General features: G+C 42.0%; 1 protein-coding gene across 3 annotated transcripts in view; it reads right to left on the reverse strand.

Annotated features, from left to right (window-relative positions):
- Positions 1-18,883, reverse strand: part of PIGL (phosphatidylinositol glycan anchor biosynthesis class L) — a 57,524-nt gene that overhangs the window by 36,982 nt on the left and 1,659 nt on the right. For 2 of the 3 annotated variants that reach the window (XM_027691168.1, XM_027691167.1), the window contains exon 2: positions 16,097-16,196. In XM_027691168.1, coding sequence (XP_027546969.1) covers positions 16,097-16,196 — 100 coding nt within the window. Of the gene's footprint in view, positions 1-4,968; positions 5,985-16,096; positions 16,197-18,883 lie in introns of those variants that run through there. The other variant, XM_027691169.1, reaches the window with a different exon arrangement.

An 18,883-nucleotide genomic window follows, 5' to 3' on the forward strand; every position in this document is an offset into this window, starting at 1 on the left:
CCATCCCACACCCTCATCCATCCCACACCCTCATCCATCCCACACCCTCATCCAACACACCTTCAACCCATCCCATACCCTCACCACCCCACACTTCATTCATCCCACACCCTCACCCATCCCACACCCTCACCATCCCACACTTCACCCATCCCACACCCTCACCCATCCCATGAGAAGCAGCTTTCATTTATCCTGGCACAGGGATGTGCCAACACAGCTTGGGGACCCTCAGGAGTTATCCCTGCACAGCAGTGTACACACTCCCCCTTCTCATCCCAGGAAGGACAAACCTTTCTGGAATTTCTCACTGTCTCTGCTGAGTAAGAGGTGAGCAGAGAATTCTTTAATAAAAATGTGCCACTGCATCAAATTTTTCACTCAATGATCTCTTAGTCTTCCCTAAAGGGAAGGGGACCCAGAAGCCACCTTGTCCTCCCTTTGAGGTGTGACAGACACAGAGGATGTCCACATCTGTATGGGGATAATGGGACATGGAGAGGATGGAAAATCCTGGCACAGCTGCAGTCAATGGCAAAAATTCTGTTCCCTGACACCCTGCAGCAGAAGCAAACTGGAGCAATCCTGTCTCCCAGTCGTGTCAACCACTGAACAACACTGTCTCCTGAATTTAAATCCTCAGGGTTAAACATTCCCAAATAAATTACTGTTAATGCAGATCACTTTAAGGCCAAACTAGTCTGGGCTACATTGTTTAAACATTAAGTTCTGCAGGTTTATTTTTCTAATACCACTTTTTTCTTTCTTTTTAATTAATTTTCTGGTCATCCGTGGCTTAGAAAATGATTGATTCAGTAGATATGTGCTCCCACATCTGGGCTTTCTTTAAACAAAGTCACAGAAATGATAAATCTTCTCCTACATGATACTTTATTGCTTCCTATGTTCATGGTTCCAGTGTTTTAATCATAACTAGAGGCTCAGACACTCCCATCTCAGCATGTACAGTAGGGTGGATAAGCCAGAAAACCATTTTAAGTTGAAGGCTTGCCCAGGCATCTGATATCTTATCACAAAAATCTGAAATTTTCTTTTGCTCTGAGTCACTGATAAAAAATTTAATTCATGAAACATTTGAAGAGGGGGAAAAAATAAAGCATAAAAGCCCTGTAAATCAGGACTCCAAGCCCTGGCAGGAGCATTCCCGACCCTGGGCCTTGGTGCTTTCAGTTCAGCTGCTCCTGTTTTAAATAAGTGATTTAGTTCTTTTTAAAACAACTCTGTATCTGAGGATAGAATTTAATTTTCCAGTTTATTGTATTAACAAGCATGGAGTGATGCATTTTTCCCCACTAAATGCACTTTTAGTCATGGTTTGTGCAATTTTAAGTTGAGGTGGAAGCTGGAGCTCCGAGTCATTTACAATGACTCCAGTCTTTCATAATTGTTTCCTAACAACTGTGTAAATTATATTAGAATTTCTAGAAATACATGGAAAAGCTTATCAAAACACAGCATTAAAAACTAACACATCCAGTAAACAAAGATAGTGTTAACTGCAGTTAAGGAGATAAAACAGTTGGTTTTGGATCACACATGCTCTTCAGGCACCTAAAAAATTAGCAGAACAGCTTTCACATCTATTTTTATTCACAGACCACAAGATGAAAAAAGATTTCCTCCTTCAGTTTTGAATGAGCTTCTCAAGCCTGAATTACTGAGTGTCTGAATTAGGTAAGATAACACAACTCAAAAGGAGTCTCTCACTCTAAAAAAGTCTAGTGCTAAGTCAGCGACCTCCATCAATTGTGTGGTTTTACTTTCTCTTAAACATTGGCAGGAAAAAGCACACTGCCTGCCTCTTTAATTTCATGTAACTTATCTTATTAGACTACTTGAAGCTTAGTTCTTGGTACAGATGGTCATAAAGGCACATTAAATCACAATGCTTTATTTTAAACCATTTCACATAATAAAGTATTAATAATTGCAATAAATTTTGATCCATGCTGCTCCAGTGGCTTTTGGTTTTACAGTGGAAAATCAGACTTGCCAGCTAATTAATTCTTGTGATTGATTGTAGTTATTATCAGTGTCATACATAGATTTTTAAAGCCAGCGGGACCCCAATGGCCACTCTTCTCATACAAAATGCTACATAGCATCTCAACAGACCTCATCCACCAAATCTCTTCTCCATGTTGTTCCTCCTGTATGACCATCAAGTCATCTCATGGATAAAGTAAACAGCTCAAGCATTTTTTACATCCATTATTAGGAAGCCAGTTTTTCACTTCTTTCATCACTCTGGTGGCAGTTTCCCAGGGATTTTCCAAACGCCAATATCTGGACTTTATACCAAGATACTGAACTAGAACAAGAGGCTCTCAAACAACACGTGAAGAGGCAATAACAGCTCCTCACTCCTGCCTGCTATTCCCTTGCTCACAGGGCCCCATTCACGTTCTGTGTGACAGCTCTGGCACTGGGAGCTGCTGTTTAACTGCTCTACCTGAGTCAGCCCCTCAGAGCTCCTCAGTGCCACTTCACACACCTGGGAATACCTCAGTGACTAACTTTTAGCCAAGAATGAGTGACTTTTTATTAGACTATAAGTGGCTCTATACATTTGTTGATGCAGCCACTTTCCCATAATAGTTTTTGCTATCTGTAATTCACTAGGTTGCTAATAGGTTCCCACTTTCAAAAACTGGGAAATGCATATGAACATTTCAAGAGATCTGTCCAAGTGACATAGTGGAGTATTTCTTGGGCTGGGCTGGCTTAAAAGAAAGGATTCTTGGCTCCCATTTGCACGTTCAGGTTACTGAATACACTGCCCCAGGCAAATGAGTGTGTAATAATATGTGTAGGAATCACTTCAACCCCTTCATCTGTTCACATGAAGATGGAGAAGAGGAAAGAGCACAAAGCTGCAGCATCAGCAAATTGGGCTGGTACCTCCTGCAGCCATTTAACTGGGACAATAAAGAACTGAGCTTGTACTTGTGCTTGTCCTCAGGTTCTGCTGAGGGGGCAAAAAGAGCCTCTGGTCCTTCCCACAACTGAACTGAGCATGTGGACTCACTCGTGCGGGTTCAGCATTCGCCCTTGAACCGGTGTGGGCTGCATTTGGCACTCTGCTTTTAGATCAATATATAACCCAGGAGTAATCTTATCTGGCAGGAACAGGGATATTGGGGGGAGGGGGAGGAACACAGCCCCAGAAGTGAGGAGAGCAGCTCTTCTAAATGTTAATGGGTTAAGAATAGAAAGGTCAAATGCCTGCCTTATCAGAAGGCCCCATGTGCAAACAGGCAGCGAGCTCGGCCATCAGAGCACCAGCTGGGTATAAATGTCAGAGTTAGTTACTGCAGCTGTAAACACCAAAAGCACAATGGTGGAACTGGGAAACCTCCCAAGACACTTATGCTTAATACAGATCACTGGGAAGGTCCAATTGCCAAGACTGGCTGGAGATGACTCCAGTCTTAGAGCTGCTGTGGAACCAGAGAGCACTTGTGAGCTGTGTGAGGGCCCCACAGTGAGCCAGTGCAGGAGGGGTATTGAAGTGTTGTGTATTAAACATCCTGTGCTGGCTCCAGATTGCTCTTGCCAGAACACACCTGTTCTCCTGGAATAAGGATATATGAGGATGGAGACAAAAAGTCCTTCCTTACCTCCTTGTAGGTGCAGAGGCACTAAACAGCAGAAGCTGCATGAATGAAGACTCTACCAAGAGTCCCTCTGAGCACAACACATAAAGGATTGGGATGGAATAAGAGATGAGGCAGGACAGTAAAAATACATCTCCCTTAAATACTAATACATTTTTAGCCCTGTTCTAATTAATCTTCTTATTGGCACCCACGGAAAGAGGCCAGAAGTTGTATTGCATTGGGCAGTAATCTGCTTGCAGATATCAGCAATCGATTTGCAGGAACAGTAAAGAGCTCCAGCACACACTGCTGTGCAGAGCTACTGTGAGAAATACTGGGTGGGACCTTTGTCAGCCATTCACCAGTACTTCCAGTCCAGCCCCTTTTGCCTGGAATCAGATTAATCAGCCAAGTGATTCCCACTCCCTGAAAAGATGAGCAGCCATGTTTAAAAAAACTGCTGTTCCCTCTCTCCTGGCACTGGGATTGCCCCAGGAGACAGTTACCTGAGTTTGGGATACACACAGGATACAGGAGAGCTACCTGGCACAGCTCCCTCCTTACAGCAGAACAAAGAGCACCGTTCTTGTCAGTCTGTTCCCTGCTGTAAACAACTATCAAAAGAGAGGGTTAATTACGGGTAAAACACTAGGAAGGAATAGTAACTACAAATCCAGCAAGGCTAAATATATTTTATCCCACAAAAGGGACAAACAGGATTTGTGCTCATAGCTCAGAGATCATATTCTAACCATTAAATAGCTACTTTAATTGGTAAAGATAGGGTTACATTTAAAAACAAAAAAGGAATGCACCCATGTGAAGCCATTGCTCTCTGAAAGACGATTTTAGTTTAGATCCTTGATGTTTGTACCACAAAGTGACACTCTGCAGTAACTGGACAGGCCTCTAACCCCAGCCATAGGGGAGAACACCATAACCTACTTAAATTTGCAGGCTGCATCCCTTCTGCTGCAGAGCTCCCAAATGGGCACAAATGGCTTATTTCGTACACAGCATTACTCGGCATCTGTTTATCCCCCAGTCTCCTGCCAGCATCTGTTCCCTCTCTGACATACAGGCACTGTTCTGCTGCATTACCACCCTCAGCTTCAGTCTAGAAACTCGAGTTCATTCATTTGGAAGAGCACAAATATGCAGCAGCAGACATGTTTCATGCACATGGCATTACTGAGCGCTATTAACAGTTGCTGTTCAACCCTGAAGCTACTGTATTTTCAGTGACAGCTCCAACATGTTAATGACTTGTGATGTTTCCTGAACTCTTTTGGGGAAGAAAAAGCCTTTATAAAAATGCAGGATTTCACCTTTTTTTTTTTATTCACAGCAGGAATGACCAAACTTATTTATTCTATGAGTCACATCCCGAAAGCTTCACACGGCTGACAGCCTGAAGACATATAATATACATTTTGGAGAGCCACTACAGGAGAGGGAGAGTCTTTTCATCTCTCATTTCTTGAGCTGAGAGTTTGATTTAACTTGGTTCAATTTAGGGATGAGGAAATACAACCCAAGGCTTCCAACAACACGGCGACATTTTCCGAGTCACTACAAATTCGAATGAAATAAATTTGCCGCTGCTGAACGAAGCCGTGGAGGTTCTCCCACAGCCCCTCTGGTTCATTATGCAGTGGAGATTCTCCCACAGCCCCTCTGTTTCATTATGCAGAAGGCAATTTTCAAAGTGCTGCCTCAGCTCTGCTGTTTGTTGTGTGTACGTGTCTGCCTGCTACGAGTCCTCTCGCTGCCTCTCCCGACACGCGCTGGCGTTTTCTTGGCTCTCGCTGACAGATGCCAACGGGGTAAGAGCACGAGGGTATTACAGAAACACCTCCTTTCCTCCTCCCCGTTTATTTAACATGTTCCTATTTCAAAAGATGGTTCTGTGAGCGTATTTTTTGCAGCCGAAACTGTTCAGAGATTCAAAACCATTGGACAACTAAAACGTAGAGCCTAACGCGACATTAAAAGCAAGTCCAGGAGAGACCACATGCAATTTTCTGACCTGGGTTATTTCTGTGCTGTCATCATTCTGAGGCATTTGATATGCTGCTCATTGGTTTAAACCCAAGGATGGCATTTGAATTTTTACCATAATAAACTTTCTCCACAGACTTTGCATTTTCATTATTCTGTGCAAGCAAGCCACAAGGATATTTTTCCTCCTTAAATGTCCAATCTGCAGGCAATGGTTGTGAAACTCCATTATTTCCAGGAATTGCTGGCAACCTCCTGCTGTCTGTCTTCTCAGTATTGCCTGTATTTTCCTTGTTCAGCCTTAAAAGCCAAACTTGGTTTGCAAAAATGTCTGGGTTTCTTGATGCCAGAACTGAATAAAGACTAGAACGGGACAGAATTAGATGGTTTTATTATGCTGAAAATCCATTAACTCACAATAAAGTCTGCAAAACAACAAGAGCATAAAACTGGAAATAGAGGCTCAGCCTTAAATCCTGTTAGTCAGAAATTTTCCTAGACGTGAGCAATCTTCTTGTAATGTCTTTTTAAGCTCCACCTTAAGTCTTTTTAAGCTCCACCACCTTCATCTGATTCCTACAATCAAAACAATGTAGATTTTTTTTTTAAGTTATAACTGCTTGGATTTTCATCATTCAGTAAAGTCAAACTAATCTATAAAAAATAGCAGCCTGAATTATGCAACATGCATGATATCTGCCACGCAGAGGTAAAGGACAGAGACATCTATTCTCTGTTGCCCAGGAAGAGAATACACACCAGGGAATATGGCCAAGGCAGCTGGAAGATGTGAAAAAGATTCTGGATTATTCAAATCTTTCATCAGTCATGATGGTCCAAGAGTTATAATGGAAAACTCCCCAGCTAAAGGTTATCTGCAGGACCACACAGTGATCTCAGCCACACACAGCAGCAGCTTCACAGAAAGCAAGGGAATTACTCCAAATTTACATTGGCAAGGCCAAGATCAGAATCTGACCAGATCCAAACAAAAACCAAACAATGCCACAGGCTGTAAGAACAATCATCAGTCGATGGGGTGTAAAAACAATGGAGATCTCTGTGATTCCAATGCACTTCAGTGACTGAAAATATTCCAGCCCTATTGTTCCTCCTCTCCAAAATATCTTGGACCTCATTCTGTGTTCCTGAGGCACTCATGACTCTGAAAACATAACTAACAAACTCACAAGGGCCTGAGCTTCTAGGGCTGAACATCCATCCTCTTGCACTGGATTTGGGCAAGCTGGGATGTGTGGAGCACTGTCTGGGGCTGCTTTCTGGGAAGGGGAAATCGACCATCCTCAATGTCAGCCGAGTTCATTCCTAAATGCAAACCACATTGGGCTGTGGAGCACGATAATAAAAACCTGCTGACCCAGTTTCCTGCAGAACAAAATCCTCTGTCTCCCCTCCTCCTATGCCAAACCTAAATCAGATCTCCTTCTTTGGAGAAAGAAATTAACCCTTTGACTAGCAAGGAAAACTCTCATCATGATCCTCAACACTCACAGCATCTCACAATGTGAGAATTCTATGTAAACAGCAATTGGTCCATCCCCACAGCTCTGAAAAAAGGGAGGGTTTATTACAGGATTAAAGTAAGACACAGAGAAGGTCAGAGACATTAGCAGAGTTCAGCAGAAATCTTAAAATTTCTCTTCCTTTCAAAGGATTTTAAATTGTGAAGCTCTGTGCTCCAACCACTTTGCCTGGTAACATTTCTTCTACGCAAATATAAAACCTTCATTCATGATGTGGCAAAAAAAATAACGGCACAGCTCAGCTTTTTGAAAAACTGCATCAAACCACTCAAGAAAGGACTATTGTTCTCCCCAAATTTTGCAATGTCAACTTGCAAGTCCATTTCTGGAAGATGAGAGCTGATTGTATTTGCTCCAAGTGTTTGGCGAAAGCGTTCACTTTTAATGGCTTCACTTCCTCAGTGATGCAATGCTTCATTTGAAGGGATGCCTGGGGGACCTTCAGAATGGACCCAGAATGCAAAAATAACAGGGCATGTCACAACAAACTCAGCCAAGAAAATACAAATGGGAATTCTCTTGCTGTAGGATGCTTCCAAAGGCAGCCCTGGACGATGCTGCTGCAGAGCAGCCCCTCGCTGCAGTCAGGTAGGAGCATTGAGGGAGCCTCAGATTCCAGACTGCTGAGAACACCTTTGCTGGTTCACACTGTTCAATCAGGGCTCAAATAGGGTTTTATTAACAGAAGAGTGGAGATAACAACTGCTGTGCCTCTGCTATAGAGCTTTACCAGTGGGTTTTTTACAACAAGGTGGCCAAAGTGCAACCTGCAAGAGAAATTGCTGCCAGAGCCCTGCCCTGCAGCCACAGCTCTCCCTGCTGTGAGAAAGACCCCACACTAAATACAGTGTCATCATCACTGCTCCTTATGAACTGAGACAGCTTTGATCACGTCCAGACAGCACCCAGGGCCTAAAGTCTCTCCATCACCAGAAGCTCCCCAGGCTCCTGTGTTCATAGTGCAGCTCACAAGTTCCTGACAAGCTGCCAAACTGAAACCTCTACAGCAAAGTGGGAGAGGCTCTGCCACACAAAGCAGCCGAGTTTACAACAATAGCAGCCGAGAAACGACTGAAACAGGGAAGTGACAACTCAAAGGCATGTCAGCAGCACCAATTCACCTGAGAAGAAGTTACTGTCTCTGTCACTTTGTCATTCTGCAGGAAAGCTGTTAGGGATTACAGAGCAAAGACAGCGCTTAATATACTGTAACCTCCAGGGAGTTTGAAAGTGAAGAACAAAGAACCTGGGTTAGAGAGCACTGCAAAGGTTGTTGTAACTATGTCTGTTCTCTGGATGCTGCATCTTCACAGGTAAATTCCACAAAAGCTTCTGCTCCTGAAAAGACAAAAGTCTGAGTTCCCACAGACTTACTACTAACATTGGTCAGGGTTAGAAATGTGATGATGGAAAAAGAGCATCTTATTCATCATATCTGGTCCCTGAGGGGTTAGGAGTTTTATATGCTTATTTTATTGACACAAACAAGCTTTAACTTCTATTGTGTAGCAGAGGAAGAGAAGGTTGAATTCAATTCTGGCTCACACATCATCTGCAATTCCAGCCAAATCCCAGCCACACAACTTTTATTACTGGGAGGATGTCAGAGGCAAAAGACACAGCTGGATACTCAGATCCCAGACTGAGCTTTGCTGTGCTGGCAGCTGGACAAACCAGCTTTTGATTTGTATGTAAACAGAGCCAATCTGAACTGGAAGGTCATTAAGAGAAAACACATTTTACACAACATCCATTGTACAGTTGCTTTTCCAACTTTCCCCATACTAACATTTTTTTCTAAACAAGACTTTGTCTTCTCTTGTTGACTGTTTCAGTGACAATTCCTGGTCCTGCTGAAGTCAATGGCCAACCCCTGCTGGAATTGATGGAACTGCACTTCTCTAGATTGAATCCCAAAGAGGAGTTTGACCAAGGGCGGCTGCAAATCCCTCCCCCTGTTTTCCAGCACAGTAATTACCTGACGTGCAGAAAATGCAAGTCCATTGCAGATGCAACAGGATGATGTTTCCAGAGCATGTCACAGCCTCAGATATCACAGCTTTATTTTAACTGAGGCACTCAACATTTTGTACTTCAATTAAACACTGAAGCTACAATTAAAATAAGATTATGAGAAGACACAAAGAAACCACACAGTTCTTGTGAACAAGGCGTTAACGCCCAATCCGTTATTGTGAGAAGGCTTTTAAGAGCATTCCCAGTAGAAATAGGGATATATTTTCCCTGAGTAAACTGGGAGGAATGCAGAGATTCAAAAGCTTAAGCTGAAATCCTGTTAGATTTTTTTCTGTGTGTTCCTCCTCTTTGATTAACTTAGTGTGACTATTTGATATAATTGTTACTCTTTCAGGGAAAGAGTTAAGCATTTTTTCCTCTCTGATAAAAGGCCTCGGTCTGCCTACAATTACCAGCAAGGGTTTGCAGCTGCAGGTTAAAATGAGGGACTAACAGAGATGTTGATGGGCTATCAAAGCAGGGAATCTTCCGGGAGCAAAGGGAAAACGCCTGTCATTCTCCATTAGTTCCTCAGGGTCAGTGTTGGCAAAACACACTGTATTGTTCCACGTGTAACCAGCAAAATACAGAGACTGTTACAGCTTATCGTGTTTAAAAGGGGACTCCTGGGTGAAACTGTGGAAAACAGCTTTAACTTCTCTTTCTAGAGCTTCCCAGCACCATGAAGAAAGTCCACTCCAAATGTTTTAATAGGAAACCAGCAAATCCAAAGGCACTTCCTTCTGCTTGGACACAAGTGGTCCAGTGACAGAAAGGCTCCAGTCAGCAAATCTCTCTGTGTTCCCAGGACACAACAAAGCTGGGCCACGAAATCCAGGATGGGTCATTGGATGCCTGTCTTTAATGTATGTGGCGGACTTTTAAAAACCATTAAGGAAAGAATAATAAAAGACAGTGCTGAATGTATGAACTAAGAAAGAACAAAAGAAAAATTACTTGTAATGGATTTCCCTGTTCTCCTGCATTTCCCTTCCTTCAGCCCCAGTCAGTTTTCCCAGACTCCTGAAACACAGCTTTAGGCACAGCCTCATTTCTTTCCTGACTATCAGTTTACTGGTGCTGATGGTTTTTAAGTTGAATCAAACTTGCTTCAGGGCATGGCTGGGATCCCCATTCTCATCTTTCATGCTTTGAGATCAGTATTTCATAGTTTTTATTCTGCTAAAATCATCTTGAGCATTAAAAGTATAAATATCAACGCACAGTATTTTGATTTGATTTCCATAAAACATTTTGTTCTTCAGCTGTACTCCTTCACTTCCCCCCACATTTATTACGAGCTTTTGGCTTCTCTGGCCAGGCTCTTCCTCTCAATCAAACCCTGTTGTGATTTCCCTGAGGTGGTTTGACAGGTCTCTGTTGACATCTGAGGGGGAATCCTTGAATGTTTTCAAAAGTGCCACTGCTCATTGCCCTGCAGAGGGAATGTGGGGGACATTTCAGTGCCCCTTCGGCACTGAAAGGATGGATTTCCCTTTCACCACAGACCCTTCCCCCTTTGTGTAGGCCAAGGGAGTTAATTATGCTGGAAAGCTGAGAAAGGACCTGGTTGAGAGAAGCCCCAGGGAAGCAAAAGGGCAGATTTCCTTATTGAGGAAAATACCTAACATGGGACAAAATAGCCAAACCTAACTCACTGCAACACAAGCCTTTGTTTCAGAAAGCAGCTTTCCTGGAGGGCTCAGAGACAGCTCAATCCCCTGAAAAATTTCCTCTTAAATTATTGCATAGAGCAACACTTATAAAAGCAGAAGCCTGAAGGCAGACTTTGATATAATCCTTTTTATAAAGTGTTCTGAGGTCCTAAAATGTCAGCATGAGCTGCCACGTGGTAAAGCATTTTGAACAAATTATCGATTTAGAAATGTAAATAAAAATAGGTGGCCAAATTTCTCAGAAAGAAAACAATTTAAATTTCCAGGATTATACTAAACAGAAGTGAAATCTGGCTACAGTGATTACATAAATATCAAGATCCCCATCTGACTGACAAAGGCTCTGTGCCTTCTTGTCATGGTGAAGCCTGCTACTATTCAGGATGATTTTGAGTATGTTTGGCTGATTCAAGAGATGTAGATTGATTTCCCTGTAATACACACTGAGCTTGTTGCCAATTTACATCTCAGATTTCTGGTCCCACAGATGCCGTTCTTAATTAAAGAAAATTCTGCAAAAAAAAAAAAAAAGACCTTTACAGCCTTGCTGGGATAAGAAAGATTAAGAGAATCCCATCACTCACTACTGAAATATGCAGCTCTTCCAGAATAAAGCATGGCAGCAATTTTAATCAGCACATAGATCAGCTCTTTAGAATTAGCAATAAAATAAAATGTCAAACTATAACACCACAGGGAACTGACAAAGACAAAATGTAACTCATTGCCACAATTATTTCACCAGAATCAAAACTATTAAATACTGATCCCAAATAGGATATATGAGAAGAGGAAAGAGGAAATATTGGGGAATAATATCAGCTTTCTGATCAGAAACATGTAGCAAGTAAGATAAGTACATTTTTTAGGAATTCCATTCAGCGAGATGACACAGGTCTGCAAGTGAGCGAGTCAGAAAGTGCTTTGAAATCACCCAAATTTGACTGAGGCCAGGATTTTATCTCTGCACTTCTCCTGGTGCCCTCAATTCTCATCCTAATTGCAGCTCTGTGCACTCAGCACCCTGCACTCACATCAATAACTCACCAGTGAACCAGCCAAGCACAGCAAACCCAAACTGGATCAATAGGATGGACTTCACAACTCTCTGTGTGTGTGTGTTTCTAAATTCTAATTAAAAGGCTCAAATTTCCAGTCATATATTTCATTCTCTGAAGGGTCTGGGTGTTTTCATATCTTTCTGATCATCACAACCAGACACACACACACACACACACACTATTTACTTAGGGATATATTTTTCCCATGACCTTACAGACTCACTTCTCTGTCATAGGGAGTTCATGGAAGGAAGTTAGTTAGAAGTTAAACATGAGGAAGTGCAATAAAGCCCATTTATCTCACAGGAGTTAAAAAATGAGTCCAACAGCACAGAACTATTATAGGGGAAAAAACTGGTTTTGAGCCTCTCTGCAGCCTCATAAAAATAGCCTGTGATTGTGCAGGGCAGATGTCCTCTCTCCTGTGCAGTGTCTGATCAGAGCCCTTTTGGACTTCAGTGAAATAATAATAATAAAAAAGCAAACGGAGGGCAATTTCCATGGAAACTTGGAAAGGGATATAACATTATTTGCCGTAAGCCTCAGACTGTGAATGGAAAATTTTCTAGTTTACACAGATCTCAGCTATTATTTTCTTTGCAGTGCAAACTTGGGCCAAATATTTTCTGTCATATTAAAGATGCAAACAGTCAGTTTTATTTTCTGTCCAGAACAACTGTGCACAAAAGCTTCAGAAGCGGCAGTAAAATGTCTTGATATTTATCTTTCCACGAATCCAAAACACATATTAGAAAAAAATGATAATTTGGGCTTCTTTTTTGCTGCTTCTCTTCAGAAAGTGAAAGCAGCTTAGAAAACATCTCCTGTTTATGTGTAATGTTACAGACAGTAGACAGCCAGAGCATTGGCAGATGTGCCCAATGTTAATGGGAGCTTAACTTACAAGAAAGTCCATTGTTGAAGCACATAAGATGACAGAAATGTACCAAAAGCACAGAGTTTACATTTGCATTTATATAATTAATGAAGTGGCTTTTATCTTACATGAGTTTCAGAACTCACTGTCTTGTTACTCTTCCCTCATCCAGCAGCAGGAATAATTGTGACAGTGCAGAAATTAACTTTGAGCAATACAAGACCAAATTCTGGAATTAAGCCTTGTGTGGGAATGAGAACAAAAGCGGCCTGTGAAACTTTTCTCCCCTAAAACCAGCTGTTCAGTTGGTGTAGTGTTGGAGCTCTGACAATAACAAGCCAGCTCAGGGGACACCTCTGCAAATCTGGTGCCTCACCTGTACTAGTCACAAGTAGGAAGAGTCCAGAGCTCTAATCTAAGCTAGTCTGGAGCATCTCTGCATGCCCAGACACGGGCACTGCACGGCCATTCCTGCCCCTTCCCACTCCAGGACATGTCCCCTGTAGCAAAGAACTTTTCTGTAGGAGATTTGTGTGGACTTCAGATCTTTAGGGCTGAAATGTGGGTACAGTTTGGGACCATATTTGTGCACATTTGAGTTGTCTTTAACTGAGATAATAAACACAGTGACAACATCAAACACACTCCTGAAGGATCGGTGCAGAGCAGTTGTGTGATAGAGACTGAGCTGGTCCTGCCCTGGGAATCCTGGCTATGCTTGAGAGAGTCATTGTTTAAGGCAAGGACTGCTTAATAAGGATTTGGTCTTTAACAGAGATTTCATCACAGGCTGACTGACTAAAGCCTTCTCTTCACACATTCACAAATGTCATTCAAAATGTCATGTTGATTTTATACCTGCCCGGCCAAGTGAGATGACAGAGCAAGTCAATCACCTGGCTTTGCAAACCTATTTCCCCTTTGACATCTTGAAAATTTTATTCACTCACTTGTAGGTCATGCAAAGAAAGAGGAAGCAGCATGACTCAGCTCCACACTACAATGGCTGGAGCAGATCCAGACCCAGCAATCCTTTGGGCTTTCCTTACCAAAACACAAAGCTGCAGCTGGGCTAATGTAAAGCATGCAGTGTTTGTGTAAGCAATGTTAGATGGGCAGCAGGCCAGCAGCACTCCTTAAGCAATGTGCTAGTTCTTTACATTGATGGCAAATTATCTTCTCAAGAGTTCAGAAGGGAACACAAAAAAAGCCAAAGGGCTCTGATTTAAAACAGTGCCTTACAGAAGACAAAATACTAAGGAGGAACAGCCTCCTGAGCTGTATTCTGTAGATGTGAATTTACATTGAAATCTAGTGGTTAATAATGTATTGATTTAGCAAGTTTCACATCATGCCATACTAGCAAATATTTTTGTATAATCTGTAGATCATGTAAGCCTTAAGAGACATAGGAATGCTACTGACCTTAAGGAATCCAGGAACTTTGAGTAAGTTTAAAGAACCCTGAGTCCCAGTGTTTTGTCTAAACTGCATCTAAAAATTAGCTACTCTAAAAATCCAGTGTCATCTAGAAATTAATCCTGATCCTCTACCAGTTTGTTAACACCTGATCCACAGATGTTTTTCATAAAGAGCATCCACATGGTGAGTTACAGCACAGTAAATAATGCACTGTAAACACACTTAACTTCACTGTGTAAACTCTGAGCAAAACTCATCAAGAACTTCAGTTCACTCCCCAATTGCTCAAGAAAGGATTTGATGGTGTTCTCAAAGCAATGTAACTCAGAGATAAAGACCTCAAATCTAAACCTGTCTCTCAGAACAATGATGTACATTCTAGCCCAGCTCTGGGCAGAGGGATGGATCTGTCATTTCAGGCACTGCATTCACTGGGGGGAATCACACACCAGTCATTACTGACAGAAATGTGTGATGAACGTGAGAAAGAGGCACCATCCCAGATATTTCTCTGAAATGGCCCTCACCTTCCTACCAAAGGAGGGCAAACCAAAGATTTACTTGCCAAAAGCAGCTCTCTGGGCTGTGTTTGTAAGGGGGGTGACAGAGCAGTGTCAGAACCTGCCTCACACCCCAACCAACCTCATGCTGTGTTACAGGATGAAAGGCCAAGTGGCTTCTGGGCTCTGTTAACTTCAAAAGATGGTTCATTGAGCAGAATTCATGCTTAACAGCTTTTTTCCTTATTCCTCCCCAAAATGTTTTGGGCATTGCCCTATGTTTGTACTACAAAACTTGCAGTTATCCAAAACCAGTTCATGTGAAATGAACGGAAACATCTCTTTTCATTCCAAAGGAAAAACAACTCCTATGCTGTTTTCCTAAGTGAGCTGAAAACTTGGAGAGAAAACTAAAGCTAAAAAAAGCAAAGAACTCAAAAAGATTCATATTCTGGACTGTGGTTTCTGTTGCCTCAGCTCAAGGGAAAATATGTTCATGGGAAAAGGGCCTGCCTGGAGCCAGATTTTTTTTCAGCTCTGACTCTTCTAGTTGGAGTGGCTTTAAATCAACATGTTGTTATTATTTCCTCATAAACAGAAATATTCTTTATGGACTGTGTGATAGCTGTTTACAGGTGAAACAACCACTTGTATCGTGCTTCCTAGCAATCAGTATCTAGTTCAGCTCCTACAGACAGACAAGGCAATTTAAGAGGACTTTATAACACTAGTTCCAAGTTTCACTGATTCAAAGTGTTAAATCACCTTCCCAGAAGAGAGTTCCTGAACACAGAAGTGTCAGCTTTGTCACCTACCTCTGCAGCTACACACAACTCAAGGAAACAACACCACACTTTAGAAAAACAGAAATCTTGCATGGTTTAATTTTGAAGAATCCTACTCTCATGTTTAGTGTGGACTGTCCTTAGTACTGCAATTCACTTTTGTCTTTAGCCAGGACTAAGGTAGATTATAAATATAATAGAATTCCACACTAACCCTGCAAAGAACAGCCGACAGACAAACCTGCCACAGGCAGTTCAGAGAATCTGTAACTGTCTGTATAACAGACAAGTTGTTATACAACAAAATCTGATCATGCTGCCCAAACACATCGTGCCAGACCCCAAATGTGGTTGTTATTATAATTGTAGATGCTGGATGAACAGACCTTAACTTAGGAATTATGATCCCCATTACATACTTGAATTGTCTTTTGCATTAATTAATGTGAAGAATTAATAAAATATCTAATATGGTCTTTCTTGAGATTCCTCAAGGCTTTTCAGAATGACACAGTCAGCTTTATTGAATGTTGAATGAACTTCATCCCTCTTTAACCTTGCAGTGGAATTATGCTGGAAATGGAAACCAGTTACCTGTGATCAATGACTGTGACATCGGACGCAGGAATCCCCAGGACACAACAGCTCTGCTCCAGCTCTTTCTTACGGATCTCTCCTTGATTGTAATAATTTCCTGAAAACAGCAAACACAGCAACACCATCTTAGTTTAGGTTTGCTTGGAAAGAATTCCTCTCTTCTTTCTCACAGCATCAAACGTGACCATCTCACATTAAATAAAGGGGCCTCACTTCAGGAACAGACACTTTGCAGGGGACAAACCCAGGGAAACCTAACTGAGGCAGCTGGGAAAAGTTGTAACAGAGACCAACTACGAGCAGGGAAATGGGATTCATCATATTAAAACATTGCCTCCTTCTTCACTGAATTATTTTCTTCTCATCTTGCCCTGACATTCCCTTATTTTTTCTTGGCATCAGCCATGCAAAGTCCATGCCAGAGCTCTGATGCCCCTTCCAGAATGTTGCTCTATGCAGGGCAGTATTTGCAAACCAATTTTAACTTTGAGGCAATAAAATGAAAAAAAAAAAAAATTCCAGTTGAGTATTAATATGTGATTCAAGTCTGCAGTCAGCTGTCTTGAATTACACGAGAACTTTTTATTGTTGTGGGTGTGAGTCATCTAAATCTAGCATTTCTCTGGAGCAGTGTTGCAATCTGAGCCATCACTAGCAAGCTTTGTAAAATTTTCAAAGAGGGAAAGAGTAACTAGAAAAAAAAAAAACCAACTCTTCCTGCAGCCTGTGAGTGAATGGCTTTGGGAGACTGACTGAGTGTCTGTGGGTTTGCTGAGGAACACGTGAGCTCAGCACTGGGAACCTGGGATTGCAAGTTCCAGCTTCCAGAATGAATCAAAGTGCACCTTCACTAGGAGGATTGAATGAGTACAGCAGGATTTATGTCAGGCAGGTGTTGTACCAGGCCATTAAAAACAGGAGTGTTTTAAGGTACAGCTTTTGCTGCAATGCAGTGGAATAACTGACTGCAGGTGATGTTTTATCCAAATAGTGCCACTGCTCTCAAAATACCTGACTTCTACTGAACTCAGGGGAACAGTTCCACAGCTTGAGAAATGTGTCAGGACATCAGGAATATATAAATGCTAAGATGGGAAGCTATTGAGAGCAAAACCAGCTGAATAGCTGATGCTGCTGGACCTCATCCATGGAGCACTCACCATAGAGAGTCAGCTACTACAGAGAGCAAAGCACATTTATACTGAGTTATTAATTTAATCTAAGGTTATTCAGTGTGTAAAGACAGATTTTTTTCACAGTGCTGTAATTCTAATTCATTTCTAAGTAATTTTGATTGATATCTGAAAACTGCAAGTACAATGGTTTTTAAGTAATGATTTTGTCTCGGTGTTACAATTTGCAGAGTCTTTGATCAACTCACTTGTCATCATCAATCACACAAAGAATGAGAGGATGAACCATCTGAATCACCCAAAAGAGGCTTTTTAAGGAAAAATCTATTAGTTCATAAAGGTGCTCTCCTACATGGGCTGCTCATTCCCTCACAAAGACACGTGAGAGAGTCGACAGAAAGACACATCAAACACAATTAATGCTTCATGTCACTGAATCAGGAGTAAAGAAAAGAGAAAATTCAACAAAACCAACAGGAACACAACACTTCTTTGGGGAGTTCTCTAACAGCAGCAGTGTATGAGTGCCCAAAACCAAAATGGCAGAGTTGCACTTCAGTAATCTTCCCATAGCTGTGGAAAAGCCAAACGGGATCAACAGACCTTCATCCCTCAGCAGAAACAACAGAAAGCTTTGCACTAAACCTGGAATGGGAGGTGCAGAGTGATCAGTGAAGCCACCACACCACTGGATTCAACAACAGCTTAATCCCTGTCTTCTCACCTACATGGTCTGTCATGACAGAAAGCTTTGGAAACAACAGAGAAGCTGGAAGTGAACTGGCTGGAGCTTCCAAAGGGTAAGATGTGTTTGTAGCCCAAGATACTCATCTGAACAAACACAAAAAATGTTTTCACCGTGAATTTCACTCATGAATTCTGGTACAGCAATAAGGTCTCAAAGATCAGTGCAAATGGGATTGTTTCTTATGCACAAAACCCTAAACAATGGAATAACTGATCAGTTCTGCAGGAAAAAATCTGGAGCTTTAGCAGATCACGAGAAGAGCACATAAGTGTCACGTGCTGTGAAAAATTCTTGTCCTGGGCAGACAGTGGAGCCTGTAAGAATCTTTCCACTCTGTTCAGCCCCAGCAAGGCCTCAGCAGGAGTGTTGCTTCCAGTTTTTGATCACTGCCCCTCAAAAAAAAGATGTGAACCAACTGGAGGAGTCCAAAGGAGAATGATCAGAGGTTTAGAAAACATGATCTATGAGGAAAGATTGCAAGAAATCAGGTTGTCTAGTCTGGAGAAGATAAGGCAAAAAAGGCAGATAACAGTCTTAAAATGTGTAAGAGGCTGCTACAAAGGGACACTGCAATTTCCATGTTCTTGGCAGACAGCAAAAAAATAAACAAACAAGCTTAAATTACACCAATGACTCAGGAAAAAGGGATTTGAAGGGAAGCTGATGCAGCTCAGACAGAGACCCCACAGGCTGAGGGCGTTCAGGGGAACAAAGGTTTGTCTGCAGCACAGTCGGTGCTGCCTCCAGGTCACCTGAGGGACAACACGGCCCCATTCCCTTCCGGCCCATTGTTCCATGATGGGATTGTTATGCAATGGCTATTTTTAGGGGGGTTACAGGGAATGTATCATGATATTAAACCTGGATCATCCAAGTAGGTCCTCTGCAAGATGACAGAATTAC

Source organism: Neopelma chrysocephalum, unplaced genomic scaffold (assembly GCF_003984885.1).
Source record: "Neopelma chrysocephalum unplaced genomic scaffold, ASM398488v2 Primary Assembly neopelma1_82, whole genome shotgun sequence".
NCBI lineage: Eukaryota > Metazoa > Chordata > Aves > Passeriformes > Pipridae > Neopelma > Neopelma chrysocephalum.